Below are 22,128 nucleotides of genomic sequence, written 5' to 3'. Positions count from 1 at the left end.
GGCACAATGAACTTTGCCCAGTGTTGCTTTGTTTTGTTCTGTTCGGCACAATGAACTTTGCCCAGTGTTGCTTTGTTTTGTTCTGTTCTTCAGGAAAACATCTATTTTGACTTTACAGACAGTGATGGTCATAATAGTTATCAACTGGCACAGCAGAGGTACTGACCAATCAGAGTAGACATCAGCTGTAAGCGGCCAGGATATCCATACTGGTGGATACCAGATTTTAGCACTCATCTTAAAACATAAAAAGAGAATCTTAGGTCTCAGATTCCCTTATTCTACCAAAATTCAATTTATTTTACACTAACAAAATTTATTTGAAATTGGTGTAATCATAGTTTCTCAGTAGTTACTGATTCTTTTTTCTGTTCCCACTAATAAAAACTCCTCGTAAGAGTTCTGTATTATTGCCTCTACTTCTCACTTCCTGTTTTCTTTTGAACAGACTCCAGTCAGGCTTTTGTCCACAATATCCTCTTCCTCTGGAGCTCAGAGGTCCTATCATGATCAGCAACCCTCATATTGCCAAGTTCTGTAGTTACTTTTCAGTCTTCCTACTCGATATTTTAGGTGCATTCAACAGAGTTAATCACTACTTCCTTCTTGAAACATTTTCCACCTGGCTTCTAGGATGCCACTTTCTCCTGCTTTTCTTGTCATGTATGCCATTCCTTTTCAGTTTTCTTTACTGGCCTCTCTTCTTCCAACTTCTAAATGTTGGAGTGCCTCAGTGCTCAGTCCCTGGCAAGTCTCCTCCTCTCCTGGCTTTGTATACTGCCTTTCCAGGTGATTTGATTCAGTTCTGTGGCTTTAGGTCGATGCACATGCTGAGTCCCACATCTATATCTCCAGCTTTTGCCTCTCCCATAAGCTTCCCAACTGCCTACACAATACCTTCATTTGGATTTCTAATAGTAGCATGTTCTGAATAAATCTCTGGATTTCTTACCCACTTCCCTATCTTCTACAGGTGTATTGGTTGCTCAATCTTTCTTTACCCAGTGAATGCTACTGGTTGTTCTAGTAACTGGTAAATTCAGAAGTTCAGTTGATGATACCTTTAAAATACATGTTGATCTGAATGCCTGACCACCCATACCTGAATACCTTTACCCACCATTAACTCACAGCTAAACTATTGCTCTGGTCTCCTAACTGGTCTTTATTCCTCTGATAGCCAGCCTACCACACTCCACATCACTCAAACGCCTACAACCACTCTAAGCTTGCTGTTTCTTTTTTTTTTTTTTATGTTATGTTAATCACCATACGTTACATCATTAGTTTTTGATGTAGTGTTCCAGGATTCTTTGTTTGCCTGTAAGACCCAGTGCTCCATTCAGTACATGCCCTCTTTAATACCCATCACCAGGCTAACCCATCCCCCACCCCCTCCTGCTCTAGAACCCTCAGTTTGTTTCTCAAAGTTTGCGGTTTCTTGAGCACACCCATCTCATTTCCTCCTTAGGGTCTTTGCATTTGCTACTCTTTCTAGCTGATCTGCTTCTCCTCCAGAACTTTGCAGGGCTTCCTCTTTCATATCAATCAGTACTCCATACAAACGTCACCCCTGACAGAGAACACACTGAGGCTTGATGGAGGGAGGCAGGTCGGGGATGGGCTAGATGGGTGATGGGTATTAAGAGGGCACTTGTTGTGGTGAGTATTGGGTGTTGTATGTAAGTGATGAATCACTGAATTCTCCTGAAACCAATATTGCATTATATGTTAATTAACAAAATTAAAACCAAAACCAAAACAGAAAAACAAGGTCACCCTTGAAGAAGTTTTCTTTTGACTAACTAAACTAGCGTCCACCCCTAACTCACTACTCTTCATCCTCCAACCCTGCTGGATTTCCTTCAGAGTACTTATTACTATTTGACATCATAGTATAATGCTACTTGCTGATTTACTGGTCTCCCAACTAGAATATATGCTCCATTAGACATTCCTGAAAAAAAATAATCATAGAAATGAACCCATTGCAAGAAATCCTACAGGTAATTTACCTTAACCACCCACCTGATATTTAGATCAACTTCACACTCTGTTATTTGTGAAGTGAACATTTTGATGTTGAATTACATTTACCCATTGGTCTCCACTATTACTATTTTTTTTCACAGAGAAAAATGACCTCAATATTAAATAAAAATTTTACCAAGGACAATAATATCTATTCTTTTGACAGCATGCAATTAATTTTTCTCTATAGCCCACAGAAGAAATCAGTCATTCAGACAATTGTATGTGAGCGTTGCTGGCAGCTTGTGTAGAGTCAGAACAGATACTGGAGCAGTGACATTTTGTACCAAATGTGCAAATACAATAAAGCGCAGAGTAAGCAAAGGGCTATGTGCTATTATTGAACTGCAGCCAGTGTGTGAAAAATGACATAGAAGTGTGTTGTCTAAGAACTTCCTTCCACTAGATTTCCCTCTTTCCTTACAAGGAGAAAGGAGTTATTAGGAGCTCTCCTTTAAGTAAAAAATAGGTCAATTTATTACATAGTTAATATTCATCGTTCTTAAGAAGTGCAAAGTAAGTCAAGTTGTTTGATAACTGATGGAAGATTTCATCCAAAAGGACTTATTACCGAGTTCTAACAATGTGCTTCCTTAGATCTTGCACTAACTTTGGTTATCAGCACCTTGTCACAGGCAGGGGTTTGGTTCCTCCCATCCCCCCACAGAGGAGTCTCCGAGATGTCAAGTACTCTGTCTTGTGTACTGGGGAACTGTATTGCCCTAGTGAGGGATATTGATTTCCCATTATTCCTAGAAGCCACATGACACATTTCTAGTAGTTGTAAACACTTACAAGACTGACTTTTATTTTGTCCTTCATCACATCAGTCTGCCAAAGCAGGACATCTATTAATGAGTCCCTGTGCATTTTATCAGACACCCTTCCATCTTGGTGCTTAAGGCATGATGCTCTCAAGGGATCTAGATAGAATAAAGCTTGTTTCAGAAAACCAACTGCTGCTTTGCCAGAACCTCATAGTCGGATCTTTTAAAAAGTAAAAAAACTATACTTTTCAAATCTACTCTGTGCTTGACTTACTTGCCTTTTCTACAGGCACGAAACCATTACTTCTATCTCACTGATATGTGTTGGCTTTAAAATTAGCCTGGAAAATTCTTACTGGCCTTCGGAAGTAAGGAAGATCATTGCGGAAGAAAATACATTAAATAACGTTACAAAATGGGCCCTTAGGATAAATTAGATTGTTTGGGCAACAACTTGAGAGTTAATTGGTATCTTTGAATATACAAAAACACATGAAAGAGTCAAGCTCTTTAAACATTTTAAGTAAGGGTCTACAGCCTGACTTGGGATTTGTTCTAGTGATGAATGAAATCAGCCATCTCTACTACTTGTTGACAAAAGCCTACTTCCACCAGAAAGCCAAGATTTTTCCTTAAAGATTTTAAATTTTTTAAAAGCATATATGCCCCCAGAATTCATTTGCCCTTGGGGGGAAAATAGTGAATATTAAGAGAAAATGAAAGAACAACATATGAGAAAAAGGTGTTTGTCAAAGGGCATCTGAGTAACCTCCTGCTATTTCTTTTTTGTTCATCACTCACATTTACTGCAGGGCATCGCCTCGAAGATCTTCCTGCCATCAGCCACTGTGGGAAATCACCCCCCACCCCACTCTATTTAATCACATGTTGGTTTACATTTTTTTGTTCTTGGACTAGATTGAACATGTCTCATGAGTTTCTTTAATTTACTAAATATAAATATGATAACTTAAAAGGGTGTCTTGGATCATCCCAACAACCATTTCTGGTAACTCCCCAAACATTAACTCACCTCACAATATTTACATTTGACAACTTTCTTTCTGTAATTATCCACTGTCTCCTTTCCTCTGTGATCTTTGGCAAATGGTTTAATCTTTGGGTTATTCTCCATATATTTGCAGTATGTCTAGTTTATTGGGGGAAAAAAACAACCAATTTTTTTTTCATAATAATGAGTCTCAGATTGATGTGTAATATTATTCACAAAAACAAGTACTTGTTGTGTTGCCTCTGTTTACCTAAATCCATTCTGTGTTGCCATTTACATGAAGTCAAAAAGGGATTGTTGTACATGTTTAACTTTCAGAGAGTTACATTCATCAATTCAACAAATTTTTGAGTTCTTCCTATATGCTAAGCACTCTTTCAGGTGTGGGGAATAGACAAGTGAACAAAGAGGGAAAAACTTCTGTAAGCTCCCTGGAGCTTATATTCCAATGGGAGAGGCAGGGGAAGAACAAACAAATAAGCAAAATCTACCATATGTCAAGGTTTTCAAGGATTTACTCAGCCACTCAGCCAAGTGATACTACAGCAGTTTTGCCATTTAGAAGAATGATAGAGTTGCCGAAAGAAATGTTATTAAGAAACAATAATATCACCTAAAGCATGAGTACAATTCTTCAGGCCACCATGGCTCACTGTTACCTAAAATCCTGTTGCTAGGACACTTGCTAACATAGAGAAGCTAAGGACATTTACAAGCTGGGGAAATTTTTGGTGAACTGATGTTCTGATATTCATGGGACTAAATTTGTTTTTGAAATATGAGGAGAAATAGAGATTAACAACAGAAAACAGAGCATATCTGTCAAATTTGCTTTTGAAATCATTTTAAGCTTAATAATCTAATGCATCTAAAGAGGAGATATAGAACTTACTCCATTGAAAAATGTTGCTACTTTTTATTAACATTTAAGAATCTATTGTCAGTTCTATTCTAAGTGGTTATCAGTACTTTTCAGTAAAATCTAACCTAATCTCTCTCTTAATTTCCTAAAAAAAACAGATGGCCAATATTTGGCCCACCAAAAATACAACTTTTGTTCTGATACCATGGCTTTTGTTTTGTAGGGTAATCAGTGTTATTACATTTTTATCCTCTAACGCTTCTCTAAATAGAAATGAGGTCTCTTCATTCGATTTGGGAAATTGAATGCTAGTGGGGGAATTCAAAACAGTGTTGGTTTCAAGCTTGAGTTCCTCTGCATAGTACCAACTTCTTTTTCTTGGCCCGAAGGCATGCGTCTCAATGAGAAAACATGAGGGAATGATGAATCCAGCATATCCTGAGACCATTTTGCCTATATACTTAATGCTGCCTTGAAATTCTGTCCAAATGTGGTCCATGAATGATAGGGCCACATTTGGACAGAATCAGATTTGGACGCATCAGTCCAAATTACACGTCCAATGGACATCAGTGTCCAAATGCGATTTTTATTGTGATAGGCAGAGTAAGCCATAGTATATAAGAAATAAGATTAGATATATACTATGGCACTGCTCATTTATATTGATATGGGAAATATGCCCATCTGAATGAAAATTAACTCTTTCTTATATGAAGCAAGGTATAAAGTTGAAAGTCTGTTCATCACCATGAACTGATGAGAACTGGAGTAGCATGTATGATCTGATATGCCTAAATAATTCTCACCTCACTGAACCGCAAATGTGATAGACTTCTATAGTGATTGTTAGATTTAATAACAGAAAGGAATAAGGAAGCTTTGAATTACTAAATATTGATAACATTTCTTAAAGAACAAAATAAATGAGCATTTCATAATATGCACAGTATTAACCTATCTCTACTGTGGTCTTAGTAGCTAAACACATCTTGCCTTGTCATTCTCTTAACATTCTCATCTTGTGTTCAAATATATATTTTACATTTATGCAGCAGGAAAGAAAGCTAAGATTCTCATAACATTTACATACAAGCTGTGTATGAAAATCGCTATACATCCAGTTATGGTGTCAAGAGAATCTCAATATTTTATAGCAATCACCTGTTAGTCAAATGTCCCTTCTTCCCAGGCTGATTAGAAGCCAGTGTCCCTGGGACAGTTGCTTAGTGGAGAAAGAGTCACAGTTGGTCTTGTTCAAATCCAGGTCAGATTAAAAAAAAAAAAATGAAAGCCCTTTGGGGTGGGTGGGAAAAGCAGTTTAAATCTCTTCATGGAACTGGCTTTTGGTGGGAGACAAGCAGGAAAGGATGATCATCGTGATTCTCCATTAGAACAGATGCAGCAGGTCAAAATAATCCCAGTTTGGAGTAAAACACAGTAAGTGCTGTTCACAGAGATGGCATGGCCTGACAGAGAGAATTTATTCTTTGGGCTGTGTTCTGCCGCATCACAACTGCATTTTGTGACAGCCTTTCTGAGACAGATTTCCTCATCTGTAAAATGGGTTAGTAATAGGAAGCTTTCGGGACCATTTGGTACATAGATATAAATATATAGCCTAGGACGATGCTAGAACATTGCGAGCGTTTGATAATTGATGCCCAATGTCCACAGATTTCCTCAGCTCTTAGTTACTCATGTTGCTAGCTTACCAGCTCCCGTCTGCAGGGTAGCAATGCCTCCCTTCCCCACCAGTAAAGTCCCCCACAGGTATTTCTGGAGGTTTCAACAGTGTCACCACATTGCATAAGAGACCAAGTTGCTCTTGTTCTTCCATCCTCCTCATGAGGTCACCTTACATGTCTCTTGAGAGAGGCTCCTTCCTTACGGTCCTGCTCCCAATGCCCTCTGGGAGAACACCACTCTGACCAAAGTCCCAGTCAGAGACCCCAGGAAGCCAGCACTGTGCAGTGGATGAGAGCAGAAAGGAGAAGAGGCCCTTTGACCTTTTTCACCCAGACCTGCAAGCAGCCCTATGTGTGATTCTGAAAACAGACGCATCTGCTTCCTTTGCTTCACTCTCAGGATAACCTTGATCTTGGGATCATGTGGGGAAACCAGCCATGCTTGTTGGCCATTTTCCCTGTCTCTTTCCTCTGTCTCCAGCACCTGCTCATTGCTGTCCAGGCATTATCTCACCCTCCCAAGGAGCCTGTGAGGTTGCTATATTTAACCCCAATTTATAGATGAAGAAGCTGATGCCTAGGGAGATTCAGAACACCACCCCTCCTCCCCTTTTACCTCCTTTAAGTAAATACCTGGGGTATCATCAGCCTCAGATACCCCTGCCCGTGAAGACAAGCCCCACACTTCCTGCAAATGATAGCAATTATTATTAGCATCCCAGTCTAAGTCAAGTGAGGCCAGAGTTTACACTGACCCAGTAATGAGTCCGGAGAAGTATGCAGAGTAGGAACTGAAGTACAAACACTGGAGTAACAGGGAGAGAAGGAGGGGGGTGGGGAGTTCCAAGACTAAGGAAAAGAGTTTTGAAAACCAAAATACGGCGATTATAAAAAATAATGTAGAACAGATGACTCTAAGAGAATATATCATCTTTTTTATTAATCTTCTTTTCAAAAACTTTTCTTACAAGGCACCAGCTACTTTTATCATACATTCCCCCAAACTCCCTAAGCTGATCCCATCTTTAAAAAAAAAGGGAAAAAGTAATGCCGTCATCCAGACAAGGAGCAAGACTTTCTCTTCTCTTTCATCTGCACTCCCATTTCCTTAATTCATCTTTCATTCTCCAACTATAGGTGGGAAATCTTTGAGGAACTATTTTTTGGTGAATGAAGTTTTGATCTCATTCTACGAGAAATCTCTAGAGATTACTTTCAAACTAAAACCAATTTCATACCCAGTAGAAAACTTTCATCTCATGGAAAAAAAAGCTAAATGAGAATAGTCCAAGAACATCTTTCCAAAAAGAAGGTACTATACTTGCTCAATTATGACCAAGAAGTATTCTCTTTCTTAAACCAAGAAATAAAAAAGAGAATTGCTCTGTTGATAATGCTTTGTGTTGTTTATCTAGGGCAAGTGAAAGATACTCTGGTTATCAGTCCCTTTATGTGTCAAGCATAATTTTTCATGGGAGATGTCAGTTATATTTTAGCAAAAGACCAAATTCAATTCCAATTCTCTTAGCAATAGTATTTCAAGTAATATAAGAAGAGCAAGGTGTTGATGAAAAATAAAGGAAAATACATTTTAATAAAATGTAATAATTCACAAGTATTACCAATCCATTTTCTTCTAATATTTTAGATCAAATGTTCTAAATTATCCAGCTTATGCTTTGGGTTTTCTGAATTTTCCAAATTACATGTCTATTTACTGCTGATGTATGAAAAGCAAGGAGAGGTGAGACCAACAAGATATTTGCATACACAACAATAGAAAAAGATGATGTGGTATCATTTCATTTTTCTTTTTGTTTCTTTATTTCTTATTAGCAGTTTGGAGTGATCCATAGATCATGAAATTAATAGACATTGAAAACTTTCCTGGTTACTACCACCCACCTAGGTTCCTTTTCTCTGAAGCCTATTCTCCTTTGACCAGAATTCTCAGCAGAAAGGGGATGGTGGGGTGCCAGGGTGGCTCAATGGATTAAGTGTCTGACTCTTGATTGCCGCTCAGGTCATGATTTCAGTGTTGTGATATCGAGCTCCGTGTCAGGCTCCGTGCTAGGCAAGGAGCCTGCTTGAGATTCTCTCTCTCCCTCTGCTCCCCCCCACCCCACACACCTGCTTTCTCTCTCTCAAAATAAATAAATAAATAAATAAATAAGGGGAGTGGAACGGACATGGAAACTCTATGATGTTCAGGCACTCTATTATTGGCACATCTGTATCAGCTGAATATATAGAAGTCTTGGAAAAATTTACTTTTTAAATTGAAATAATGGGGGCGCCTGGGTGGCTCAGTCATTAAGCGTCTGCCGTGCGCTCAGGTCAAAATCCCAGTGTCCTGGGATCGAGCCCCACATCGGGCTCCCTGCTCGGTGGGAAGCCTGATTCTCCCTCTCCCACTACCCCCTGCTTGTGTTCCCTCTCTCGCTGTGTCTTTCTCTGTCGAACAAATAAATAAAATCTTTAAAAAAAATAAATAAGTGGAAATAATGTACTGAAATCTGAAATTCAAATTTTGTTCATTACTTTGTTCAGTAATATTTTTAAAGATGTTCACTAAACACAGGACTGATAATTTAGGGATTATTTAGTTATTAAAAGTGAAAATATGTGTATTAATGCCTATGGATCCACCTCAAATGTTTCTTCATATTTAGTCTCTTTTTTCTTCACATGCTAGCTGTGAACTTTAGTTCGGTGCTATATCCAAAAACCAAGAGCAGATGAGACACCTAAAAATATCCTCATTTGCATCTGTTTCCCTTCCTTATGAGAGGGAGGGTCATCCCTCCTGATTTTGCCTTACAACAAGAAAATAACTAAGACAATTTGGGAATTAATTCATCGTTCATCTCTCATGCTAGCACGTCAGGCCCTCCATCATTTGGTTCAAATTGATGCTAAGTTGCAAGAGAGCAGAACAAGAGTCTTTGGCATTTTTCCACTCCATGTAGTTACTAGCAGAGGTGATTAATAAAAGGCTCTTGGATGTGACTTGAAAAACTTGATTAAGTGAATTAGATCCTCTTTACTTTGTCTTCTTGCACAAAACATAGTGTTATGGGGTTCATATTTTTTAAAGGTAGTGAAACAAAATATAACAAAATTACCACATATTTATAAAATATGGATCTCTTCCTTCCTATAAAAATTTAAGATCAGTTCTCCAGAATGAGAGAAACATGTATAGATGCAAATCAATTCTATATTGGTTTCTTACTACCACATTAAAGAGAAAATCTGAGGATGTAAGTTATGACTTAATTTTGATTTTGAATGCACACAACTACCTAATGTACATAAAATAACCATCATGGAATGAAACAGATACATCCAACAGCTTGCTGCATTTAAATGATTTTAAAATAAGTGCTTGTAAAAAGTCAATTTTTGGTGTTTTGCTGCTTAGGAACGAAACAAATCACAAATATGTTTTTATGTTGATTTTCTTTGACAGGACTGGGAATTCCCACATTTTATGGGAAATGTTGATGTAAATCTTCCTGGGTTGCACACTCCTCACATGCAGTTCAAGATTCCTTTCTTCCAAAAGATCTTCAAGGAGGAATATCGTATTCACATAACAGGTATGCTGTAACTTTAAACACGATCTGATTGTCTCCTACTTAGAGTAATACCAGCTGCTGTAAAAAAGCAAGTGGTAACATTGTAGAGGCATGCATACATCTAGTTTTATTTCTCACTCACTTAATAGTGCAAGGTGGTTCTGGGTCAGTTGGGGGTTCCAAACTATCATTCTGGGACTAAGGCTCCGAGCGGCTCTAGTCATTTGGATTTCAACATCCAGCAGGCAAATGGGAATGGCGAGAATGGAGAAGAGGATGAAGAAGGCTTATCTTTTTCTTAATCACCTTGACATGGGGGAAAGACATATACCCTCTAGTCACATTTCACTGGCAGTAGCTCATCAGATAGCCCTACTTAGAGTCAAGGAGGAAATGTGGTCCATGTTTGGGCAGCCACTTCGGTGTCACATCTGTTCTCGCGGGAGGCCACAGTTTTGGCGTGGATAGTTAGCTATCTCTGCCATGCTCCAGATACCCCTCCACCTTGGTTTTCTTCATGAGGTTAGTTGCTTCCTCACGACATACAGCTCAGTATGTTTTTTCACCATTAACACCCTTTACACCGCGTTCCTCAGTTACTGCTGAGATTGCAACAGTGGTATCCGAGAGCACCAGTCAGACCCTATGCCTTTAGGGAGTTAGGCCACTTCTCATTTGATCAAAACCTCCTTCTGTGGCAGAGCTCATGTTTCTTTCAGGTGAGTCTCTTGCAGATCCTCAGATTCTTTCATTTGCAGAGATGCCCTCCTTTTGAAACGGCTCCGTTATGATTTATTATAATATTCCTTCATGACATCTCAGGCATTCTCATCTGAAAAAGGTCTTCCTGAAGTTCTGTTTTATACCTTTTTTTTCTCTCCTAACCAGAGGCAGACAGCTAAATGATCACATAAAGGGTGGCGTTAGCTCCCAAGCTGTTCAAATGTACGTAGTGAACGTGTGTGTGTTTTAAGGACAATGGCTTAGGATCCCACACCTGCTATAATAAAAACTGCTGAAGAAATCTGTGCTTACACTACTGTCTGTGCTGCTGTGTAAAAATAGCCCGAGCACAGAAAACGTGAACATCTGAGTCTTGCAAACAACCTTTGCTTCCCAACTTGAAGGCTGGTTTTTGCTTTGAGCATGAGGCAACCTTCCTAAACTGGAGAATGAGTTCATGAATAGGGAAGATGCAGCAGATTTCTTTTCCTATTTAAAATGAATGAGGCCCATCTATTAAATTCACTGGGTAAATCAGTCAATTTGAGTTCAGGTCACATAGTGTGGTTTCAGAGTCCCCACTTAATCTCTGCAGCATGCTCCCCTCTCGGACTTCTCAAACAGCCATCACACACATGGCGTCATCATGTCGCTTTGGGTGGGCTTTTGCGTGGACCATCTGTTCTTGCTATCAGCTCTTGTCCCAGGCCACCATGGCACTAATATTATCTCTGAATATCAGAATCCCCATCAAAAATGTACCGCTGCAGTGCATACTATCAGGTTAAAAGGGGGGTGGAATATTCAGAGCAACCCGTTGGTAAGAAAAAAATCAAGCTGTTAAAAATATTCAATTTGGGGGGCGCCTGGGTGGCAGTCGGTTAAGCGTCTGCCTTTGGCTCAGGTCATGATCTCCAGGTCCAGGGATCCAGCCCCATGTCAGCCTCCTGGCTCAGCAGAGAGCCTGCTTCTCCCTCTCCCTCTACTTCTCACCCTGCTTGTGCTCTCTCTGTCTCTCTCCCTCTCAAATGTATAAATAAAATATTTTTAAAAAATATTTAATTTGGGGCTATTTGGCAGGGCTTTGTCATATATGCTATCATTTATGGACAGGGACAGGTTCAGGTTCTGTGGTGCCCAAAGCTTACCCAATCTGGAATGCTCTAGTTAAGAATATAAAAGCAAAATTACGACTAAAAATTACTTTCAGTGCCTTGGAAGAAGGACACGCATACAGGAGTCCTTGAAGCTTCAGTGTAATTAGCTTCGAGATAAAGCCTCCTATGCAGTTGAGCTAAAACCTTTATTCCACCATGTATTATTTTCTAGAAACTTAAAAGGAAGAAAGACTGGCTAAGTTCTTGGAATGGAAACTGCACATTAATAACAGTTGTGTGAAGGTGGAAATATATTGTAGTTAAGGTTCCGATGCAGTCTTTGCCAAATGATGCTGAAAATCATACCATTCAAGATATATATTTATAAACACATTGTTGGGCCCCATTCCTAATAGTTCCAACTCAAGATTCTGGGCCATGGCCAGGGAATGGGACTTTAGAAAAGCACTCCAGGTGATGGCCATTGGGAACTGCTCCTTGGTGCTGGAAAAGCCATAGGTGAAGCCGGGCTGTCTCCCTGCGATGGGCCATGCAAATGATTGGGTTCCTGGATCTGCCTGGAAGACCTCTGAGGATTCTGGAGTTTTAATCCAAAATAAAATAGGGTACAGGTGGGCTTTGGGGTGAAAAGTTCCACTATAAACAATTTAAACCCAATTTATGGTAGGATGATCATGCACCGCCCCAGATCCATGATAAAAAATTCTAGGAAAATGGTGGCAGGTTTGGAGGCTGAAGAAAGTCTAAACTGCTCCCCTCTTGTGTTATTCTGTGACTCTCTTCTGTTAATTGCTGAAGATGTGGCTGAGGACACTCTGAAGTAGCAGCGAGTCTCCTGTGAAAGGGCCTTTTTTTTTTTATCTGACTTTGTAAGATAATTGTTTCTGGGGAAACCTAGATAAAATTTCCAAAAACATGGTACGTGTTGTATTTTAATATGCTCAGTTGTCCGTAGCCTGCAAATTCCCAAGTCAACTACAAATGCTAACTTTATCAACTCCTCCAAGTTCTGCTTCTTTTTGTAGGGAAACTCAGTGCTTTTCTTGATGAGTAAATATAGTATTATCACTGGGTTATTAAGCATGAAACTCTCTATATCCATCGCCAGTGGTTCTCAGATTTCAGTGTGTATGAGAATCACCTGGAGAATTTGTTAAAAAGATCCATCAGCCTCATGTGCAGAGCCAGATGCCTGAGGTAGGAGGTGGAGCCTGGGAGCCAGCCTTCTCTTAAGCATCGCCAGTGATGCCTACGTATGCTGCCAGAGGCCCTCTCTTTGGCCAACACTGCTGCTGAGAAACACTTTCTACCATCAAAATTTCTCTCATCCCAGCTTTAATTTATTTCCATATGCAACTCTTACGATCAAAAGCCAAGGGGCAGAATGAAAATTCAAATAGAAATGGGGTACTAGTGAGAAGGGCACATGCTAGAGAGTCCTGCTGGGAGCTGGAAAGTTCAGAGCTGGGGCCAAGAAAAGAGGTCCCAAAGCAGAGTATGATGGGAAACATCTGGGTGACCACAGAGGAAACTGGAGTCAGGGGTGGGAAGGGATCCTGTGGACCCCCAGACAGCTCCATCTATTGCTTTCTCTGCCTGTGTTTGTTCTGTACTAGAAGAGTCTGTGCAGAGACTGCTAGGGTTCTCCTGGGTTCAAAGATGGCTCCACCATGGCCTCAACTATCATTTCTCTGTGCTCTGGAAATGACGTTCAGTGCATGCTTAGAAAATGGAATGTAATGGTTTGGTGCCTGGACTCTGGCTCAGCCACTGACTGTTGGTGTGGCCCTTCTCAAGCTCCTTAACCTCTTAGAGGCTCAGTTTTCTCATCTGTTAAATGGGGACAGTAAGGTTCTTGTCCCATAGGGTTGTTGTGAGATTTAAATTAATATGTACAAGGCACTTAAAACACTGCCATTTGGTAAGCACTCAGTAAACTCTCACTACTTTTACCTGCAGCTTTTGCTTTCAGAGTCCTGCCAGAGTTTGTTTTCCTATTTAATTCAAAAATATTAGGTAGCCTGAGAGGGGGCTCTTATTATTTATTCACTATTCTGAATTCTCTACTGTTACCTACTGTTCTGAGTCAAGAAGGAGAAGGCTAAGAATGGAAAAAAAAAATCTCTCTTCCAATGAAGAGCTGTGTATGTAGAGGGTTATCTGACACTGATGAGTTCCCATTGACGTTTTAAAAGCATTTAGGATTTGGGTATTTTCTAATCCTGACTCCATGCTAGTTTTGTTTATGCATTTCAGAAATGACTTGAATTGTTGCATCTGTTTAGCTCATCTGGATCCCCCTTGACAGATGGTTTGCTGCCATGTGTATGAGCTTTCATTTTATAAGCTGGGCTGCAGCTTATAAAAATAAATCATCTCTATCCAAGAGTGTGTTAAAATATTTTTTTCTGGGAATTTTGACTTTAGTAACAAAGGGGATAAGTAGTGATTAGGTCACATCAGTACTTTTAGCCCAAGCCCATTGTTCTTCTCTTAAACATAAATGCTAAATGTAACCGTGTAATTATTTCCTCTGGCCTCTTCCTTTTTACCTATGAGGTGAGTGCAAAGATGGATTCGAAATGTGATGTACTAAGTCTCTGGAGGCGAGAGAGGAATGGCCTCTCAATTCACTCTCGGAAGCTCCTCTGAGTCCTATTAATGCCAATCCCGGCGGAAGCTCTGCCATCTGTCATCCCAGCCAGACAAAGGAAGTGTCCCATTGGTGGCCATCATCTGAGTAAATTAGGAGGGGGTTGAGGGAAAGGCCAGAGGAAGGCCTGTGCATCTGTGAGGAGAGAATTCACTCTTTTGGCACGATGATGCCCACGGGAACCCTTTCGGCAAAAAAGGAAAATGTAGAAGTAAACAAACCTCGATAGTGTCTGTGTTCTGTTTCAGCTTCCTGAGCCTGTGAGGGCATAGGTGCCTTACAATGGCGAGAGTGTGGAAAATAATGAATAAAACCCCTCTGTTTTATTTCCATAGGTGCATGATTTCTGGCAAATGAGTTCCCAGAGATTGTTTTTTAAAGAGCCCTCCTGTGTCAGTCGGATCGTGGGAAGTGCTGGGGAGGGCAGGCCAGTGGTTCATCCAGAATATTCTGTCCAACAAAATTAACAAGGGGCTTGTTATAGGGAAATATGATGCATCCTGTTCACTGTGACAGTCTCCGAAGATCATGAATTTACCCAGGGTACACAAGGACCTCTTGCTAGTCTCTCAGTTGTGAATTTTTCTAAACCTTTCCTGAAGCAGTTTCTATTTTCAACACATTTATACAGCTCTAAGAGTTAACTATGTTTATTTCTACATAAAGCAGCGATTCCTCATATTTGTCCAAAACTCATCTTCTTCAAGGCCATGGATGCTTTGCCCAAAGCCTGTCAGCCCTGGCTGCCCCTGAGCTGGCCTGCTGTGTTCAAACTGAGGTGTCCTGTCTTCATTTGTGCATATATGAGGATTTTTGTGATAAAACTCACACACTCTTTGGAATTGTCTTTACTGCCAGAAGAGAGACTTGAAATATATAATGAATTCTAATCTCCGAAATATGAATATTTTGCTTTTCCCAGTTTTCCAAATTATATCTCATTTTAGCAGTATCCTATAATTCACCAGATCACTGTGACACATGTATTTGATTTGAAAGACTATATAACTTTACTCCTTGGATTGTCTGGACACATTATCTCAGGGTTTACCTATTGGTTAACGGACATTTTCTGAATTAATATGTGTCTAAAACTAAGCTAGGATCTGGGGAATACAGAAACAAACATGACACAATTCCTAATCTCAAGAAAGTCAGAGTCTAATGGTCACCTAATTCAGTATAACCCCATGGCTTTCCCTTCTCCTTGTATCATTGCAAGTTTCTACCTCTCTCTACTCATCGTGTTGGATTATGTCCCACTTAGGAAATGACAATGACAAGAGAGGCACTTAGAGAAGCTATATTAATTTGCTTTTAAGTCTTAAGATGATGCTTTACTAACTCAAATAGCTCTTATTAATTCATAAATTTTTTAGTAAATATCTTCAGTTTACTAAATGTTCTTCTTATGACCCAAGCACTTAATGTGGTTTCCAGATAGCCCTAAATTACATAGGAGTTACTTAAAGAGATGCTAACTTAGTGAGCCCTGTTTTCACGGCTCATGTTTGGAATGAAAGGACATTGAATATGGCCAAGAAGCCTGTTACAGCAAACTGTTATTTCTTTAATTATCCAACATTTATCTTTTTCAAGGCCATGGTTGCTTGCTATCCCATAATGGGTATTAGAAGGCTTTGTGGAGCATGACTATTTCATGTATCTGCACCGGATGCCAGAGTCTGGCCAAGTGGTGGCACTCATTTGGTATGAAGGTGCCCACAGCACAGCTCAGTCTCAATGCTAACTGGCAACTCTACTGAGTAAAAAAATTTTTTAATATTATAATTGCATATCTGAATAACGAAAGCCTTCTTATATGATGGAAATATCAGCACTTTATACTCTTTTATCCTTAGTTGAAAAAATTACATTTTCCTCCAAATTATTGTCGTTTCCTATGCCAAGTGATGGTGATATTTAATGGAGAATCCTTTTAAAACCAACTAGCCCAGGATTCTATAATCTCCCACAATGTAAAAAGATAAAATTACCATTATAATATCTTTTTGACAATCGGTAGGATTCATTAAAGGCACAAAATACAAGAGAGAGGTAATCCCACCAACACCATGCAGTGATTTCTCATTAAAGGAGACAGTGAGCTATTTCAACAAGGAGATTAATAGAAATAATGTATGGATTCTTACCGTCCCTTCTTGCTGATTTACATTATGCTATGTAGTTGAAACAACAGGGGAAAATGCAAAATCTCTCCTATGATTAATGCTGAAATACTAAACCTCTTGTTATGGTTGATTGTACATTCACAACAACACACTTGGGAAATGGCAAGAGAGCATTTCTATTCTTTCCCTTTTTGTGTTTGATATCCTTTCCATGTGGGTCATTTCAGGGACTCAGATTTATTTTTTATGGTAAATAGTGTTTCTCAGAATATACAATTTTTAAAGGAAAGCTTTCTCTGCATGAAATTGTGTATTCCATCTTTTTTGCTCCAATGGTGAGATTTCCTGGCCCATTATTAAACGTTAAGGTTTAGGTGATGTTTATTTCACAGACTCATCAAAGAGATTTTTAGGGCTGGGGAGAAACCTGAAGGATCAATAGCTCAACCCCTTCACTTGATAGACAAGAACAGTGATGTTGAGTTGTCTCGTGTGATTTTGCTTTCTGGTTTGCCACATCTCATAGGGCAAAAGTAAAAGAGGAGAAAGCATTACAAAAGTAACAAAGCACTGTGGGAAAATAGAAGGAAGGATGTTAGCCAAAGATGACCATCCTTCCTCTGTGCAAATGCATAAATGGGCCAGCAGTTTATGTCAGGTGGGCTGGAAACAAACAAAAAGTTAAGAGCCATTCTTCTGCATTTTTACCAGCTTCAAGGTTCAGCTGACTGGCTTTGACAGGGGGGTAGGAGGGGTAGAGACAGGGCTACATCCACAGAAGGAAAGAAATGGGATGTCAGTAGGGAACCTGCCTCTGTTCTCTCCCCTCTGCACTTTTCCACCCTGACGTGGCCTGTCTGCCGGGGGGCAGGGGGTGGGGGGAGTGGGGAATGCTACTTCCTGTTCTTTAGCTTCAAAATTTGTGTATATAAATGACCTAGTCCCAGGACCATTCTCCTGCAAGTTGTAGACAAATTACCAATTGCTAAGAATTTTCAACATGTTAAATATGCTGATTCACAAAGCATGTTTACATATAACTACACACTGAGTCCTCTTAGATAACTGGTCCAGTTATATCTACCCAATGATGTCAGTGCTCAGTGATTCCTGCTGTTTTATCCAAAGTGAGACATTTGATCACCTTTAGGATATATCTTTTTTGCAAACCCTTACATGCTCTTCTGTCCTTCTATCACCAAGATCCTATACTAACTGGATTGAAGACATAGAAGAAAGAAATTACAGAAATAATATTCCTCTACATTTTTGGCAAATTTAATATATTTCAGAGAACCTTCAAATATAACTTCTCATTTCTTCCTCACAATCATCCTTTGAGGTAGTTACGTTGATATTATTCTCTATTTCACTGAATAAAAAATTGAATTCACATAGCTAATAAGTAGAAGGATTTGGGGGAAGAGGACAGAATCATAGAACAAGAAGTCATCGGTTCAGTTTCCTCAATTTGAAAATGAAACTGTTGAGGTCTGGAGAGGTTAAACAGGTAACCCAAGGTTGTATTATTTAAGTTAAGTGTCTGGATGAGCTTCATCTGCTGATTTCTAGCCTGCAGTTTTTTGTGACTGTGGTTCTCCCTCTCACAGATCGGTAAAGATGTGTTCGAGAGGGGTGATGATAACCCATTAACTGATGTCCTGCAATACCTTTTTAATTTGCTCCTCCTCCCTCTCATCTAAATATTCAGACTCCAGGTCACATGGGAAATAACATAAAGTGATTCTTTAGTGTCAAAGTGTGGTGGTCAAACTCACCCAGCACCATTCAACTTAGGTGGGAGGAAAATAATGTAGGAAGTTTGGGGAAGAGCTTCTCCTATCCTCAGGGTTTCTTTTTAATTTGATCAGTGTATATTCACTTCAATTTTTATACTGATTTTATCTTTTTCCCTTGTCTATTAACATTCTCTGAGCATCTTTTCCCACCAGAATAGCACCTTACTCCAAGCTCACTGAGAGTTCCTTTCTTCTCCCTGATTCTGTGATGCTGCTTAGCAGTGGTTTCTGATATCCTGTTACCCTAGATACAGGGACCACTTTATGAGGGACTGCCCTATTCATGAGTTAATAAAAATGACCTAGAGCGAGTACAGGTTTCTCCAAGGGACCTTTGTGAGTCAAGAAGGTGATGGTCAGTCATGCAAATTCAAGGACCTGTCTTCCTCACCATCCAGTCTGGCTTCATAGCACATGTAGTTTGCAGCAAGAGAGTATATATCTCCTGCAACAGAGAAGCACTGGAAGCCACTCTCTCAGCTTGCTTTCCATCGTGGAAGCTACTAGCTATTGCCTCCTTAATATTGGATGAGAACCTCAGAACTTTTTCAATTCACTTGTCTCTCGTTCCTCTCCTGCATTCTCTTCCTACAATATTCTCCATTATTTTCTTTCTCTCTCCTCTCACCCCTCTCTTTCATATCACCTCATCTTTTCCTGTATGCTATTTTATCTGCAGCATAATAAAAACATACTAAAAGAAATGCACCATTTTCCAGACTATTCTCTGTCCTTCTTTCAAGGACCACACGAATTGCTACTTCCTCCAAAATCCTTTCTGCAGATAATTCTACAGCCCTCAGTTTTTATTCCATTTTCCCCAGCATCTTCAGCGTTTATATTAGATAACATGTCTCTAAGAAATGTCTTACTTGTATGAAAATTTTAACTACTACAAAGAAATTGTAATAGTTAACAACCTCTTCAAATTGTGTCTTCTAAAGCAGTTTGTCAGCTTTGGTTGTATTTATATGTCTGATAAATGGATTCTGTTCAATGAGAATTTGATGCAATTATTCTTAAAGTCTTGAATGCTCGAAAATTATTGATCTGAATGGTTTAATCAACAGGTCACCTACAAACAACAATGTGAATTCAATGCTGTGTTTGCATTGCAAAGTGATTTATTTCTTGCCTACACATAATTATAAAACTATAAGAGATGTTCAATCATATGTTAGACTTTTCTAAGAACTTCATTAGAACTTTGTTTTTAAACATTAACTGAAATGTTCTAGAGAATAACCTACATGGAACCAAATTTGAGTACAGCTGCAGTGTCTATAAAACAAGGAGGCTTAATCTGGTTAGTGTAAGTAGCATAAACTATTGACTCTGGGACCCACAGTCATATTTTCATGTGTCTAGAATACAATTAGGAAATATCCTTTGTCAATTCACTTAATGGCAGCATAGCCATCTCAAAAAATTGCTAACAGGCCTAAAACATTAACACTTTATACTTGTACGCCATTATCTCCATTTTATTGGAGAAAGCCCTATTGCAATTTCATAGGTCTTTGACTAATATGCGTATTTCTTTTGTTTTTTTTTTTTATGTAGGTAAATGGTTTAACTATGGAATTATCTTTCTCGTCTTAATTTTGGATCTTAATATGTGGAAGAACCAAATATTTTATAAGCCTCATGAATACGGACAGTACATTGGCCCAGGGCAGAAGATATACACAGTGAAAGACTCAGAAAGTTTAAAGGATTTGAACAGAACCAAACTTTCCTGGGAATGGAGGTCCAATCACACTAACCCTCAGACTAACAAAACCTATGTTGAAGGAGATATGTTCTTACACAGCAGGTTCATAGGGGCTAGCCTTGATGTCAAGTGTCTGGCTTTTGTTCCAAGTTTAATAGCTTTTGTGTGGTTTGGATTCTTCATTTGGTTCTTTGGACGGTTTTTGAAAAATGAGCAAGGCATGGAGAATCAAGACAAAACTTACACTCGCATGAAAAGAAAATCACCGTCAGAACATAGCAAGGACATGGGAATCACTCGAGAAAACACGCAGGCCTCAGTGGAAGACCCACTGAGCGACCCTCCCTTGGTCTGCATCAGGTCCGACTTCAACGAGATTGTCTATAAGTCTTCCCACCTCACATCAGAAAACTTGAGCTCGCACTTGAATGAATCTACCAGCACGACAGAAGCTGATCCAGACCCAACGACTTCTAAAAGTACGCCTACGAACTAGATTCCCTTAATTGGAGATAGCGCAAAAAGCAAACTTGAGTGTAACTTTAAAAAGGTTAGTCTTTCCTTTTGTAAATGTAAGGTTTACGTAGTGTTAGGTAGAGAAACACAAACAATGCCACAACGGTGCTCAACATGCTTTTTCTAGGACTCATTGTTTTCTATTTGTATTATAATACACGTGCCTACTGTATATCTAACGTCCTCTAGAGATTGCTTTTCACAATTGCACAAGCTATTTACTGACTTTACAGCATAGTAGACGATTAGCTGATTACCCGTGTATCTGATGTTCAACCATAGTGGTGCCTTGAGACATTAAACTATTTTTAACTGTACCAGAACTGAAGTGTGGAACAGTCCTCGAACCTACTTCACATGGGTTTTTTTGTATACAATTATTTTGATCTACATTTGATGTCTTAGCAGGAAACAGATATAGCCGTGATGTGGCTTAGGAAGTATCTCTTGTTTCCTATTCAGCAGTGGAGTTGGTGACTTTGACAGCAGGATTGCACAGAGGCCTGGTGATAACCTTTGAATTTGTTCTGGCTATCTGCCAAATACAAATACAGATTCAAAATTCAGTATGAGGAGAATGATAATCCAGCATGGGTCACTACTTGTGAAATGTGGCTTTCTCCAACCAGTAATTGCAATTAGATGGTAATACCTAATTATGTTTTCCTAATTAAAGATAAATTGCTACTTGATTAAATATCCTGCCCTTCACCTATGGGAACAAAGGTTAAGAGGCGCAGTTGGGTGAACTCTCAAATTTATTGGCATTTACACCAAGCGCTAGAAAACCAAGGAACTGAAGTTTTAATCACGTGAGAGTTGTACAGCCTACTATCTGCAATATTTGTACATCTTTCTGTAAATATGGCTCTGGACAATGAAAATTGAAAAACATATGCCAACCCTGAATAAGGGAACTCCTCTAAAAATCATGCAGCAGAACCTTGTGAGGTAGAAAAAGACGTGCATGAAAGAATCTATTCAAGTAGCTTGTTTTGTGTGTGCATTTTTTTTTGTTTTTTGTTTTGTTTTTTTAAGAATTAAACATCAAACATTAATAAATATAAATTATATATCAGTAATTATGTGATGTAGTTTTTTGTTTGTAATAAAGGGATTCACTTGTATCTTAGTTTAACAACAGCCCGTTTAATTTTTTTAACTTGGTGCCAGATGAGTTAAAAAATGGAATACACCCAACGTGCTTTTAATTTAGTTCCATAAATTGTGGTTACATGTTCTTGAGGAGGTTAGGGGAGATCACTTTTAAGGCAGAATTATTTTCCTGTCATATACTGACATAGCTGTATTTTGTCTTTATGATTTTTAAAATCTCTCGTTTTGATCTATCTGCTTTTAAGCTTGCAGCATGCTGAATTTAGCATGCATAACAGAACTATGCATTTATCTGTCACTTGAGAGCCAGCTTTAATAAACATCTTCCTACAGTTGTTTACTAAGCAACTGGAACCATGCCCTTGCTGTTTCTTTTACCTTAAATAGCCATGCCTGGTGCTACTTAGAATCATAAA

At 39.1% G+C, this 22,128-nt stretch overlaps 1 protein-coding gene across 5 annotated transcripts in view; it reads left to right on the top strand.

Moving 5' to 3' along the window:
• TMEM117 (transmembrane protein 117) overlaps positions 1-21,679 on the top strand; it is a 499,951-nt gene extending 478,272 nt beyond the window's left edge. For 4 of the 5 annotated variants that reach the window (XM_035002829.1, XM_035002833.1, XM_035002831.1 and 1 more), the window contains 2 exons: positions 9,833-9,962; positions 19,930-21,674. In XM_035002829.1, the coding sequence (XP_034858720.1) occupies positions 9,833-9,962; positions 19,930-20,576 (777 nt within the window). In that variant the 3' untranslated portion in view covers positions 20,577-21,674. Of the gene's footprint in view, positions 1-9,832; positions 9,963-19,929 lie in introns of all 5 variants that reach the window. The other variant, XM_035002830.1, reaches the window with a different exon arrangement.
• Positions 21,680-22,128: the final 449 nt, after the last annotated feature.

The sequence above is a fragment of the Mirounga leonina genome, unplaced genomic scaffold (genome assembly GCF_011800145.1).
Source record: "Mirounga leonina isolate KUSES-001 unplaced genomic scaffold, KU_Mleo_1.0 Mir_126, whole genome shotgun sequence".
NCBI lineage: Eukaryota > Metazoa > Chordata > Mammalia > Carnivora > Phocidae > Mirounga > Mirounga leonina.
Note: the sequence above shows the minus strand (reverse complement) of the source record. Positions and strands in the feature narration are given on the sequence as shown.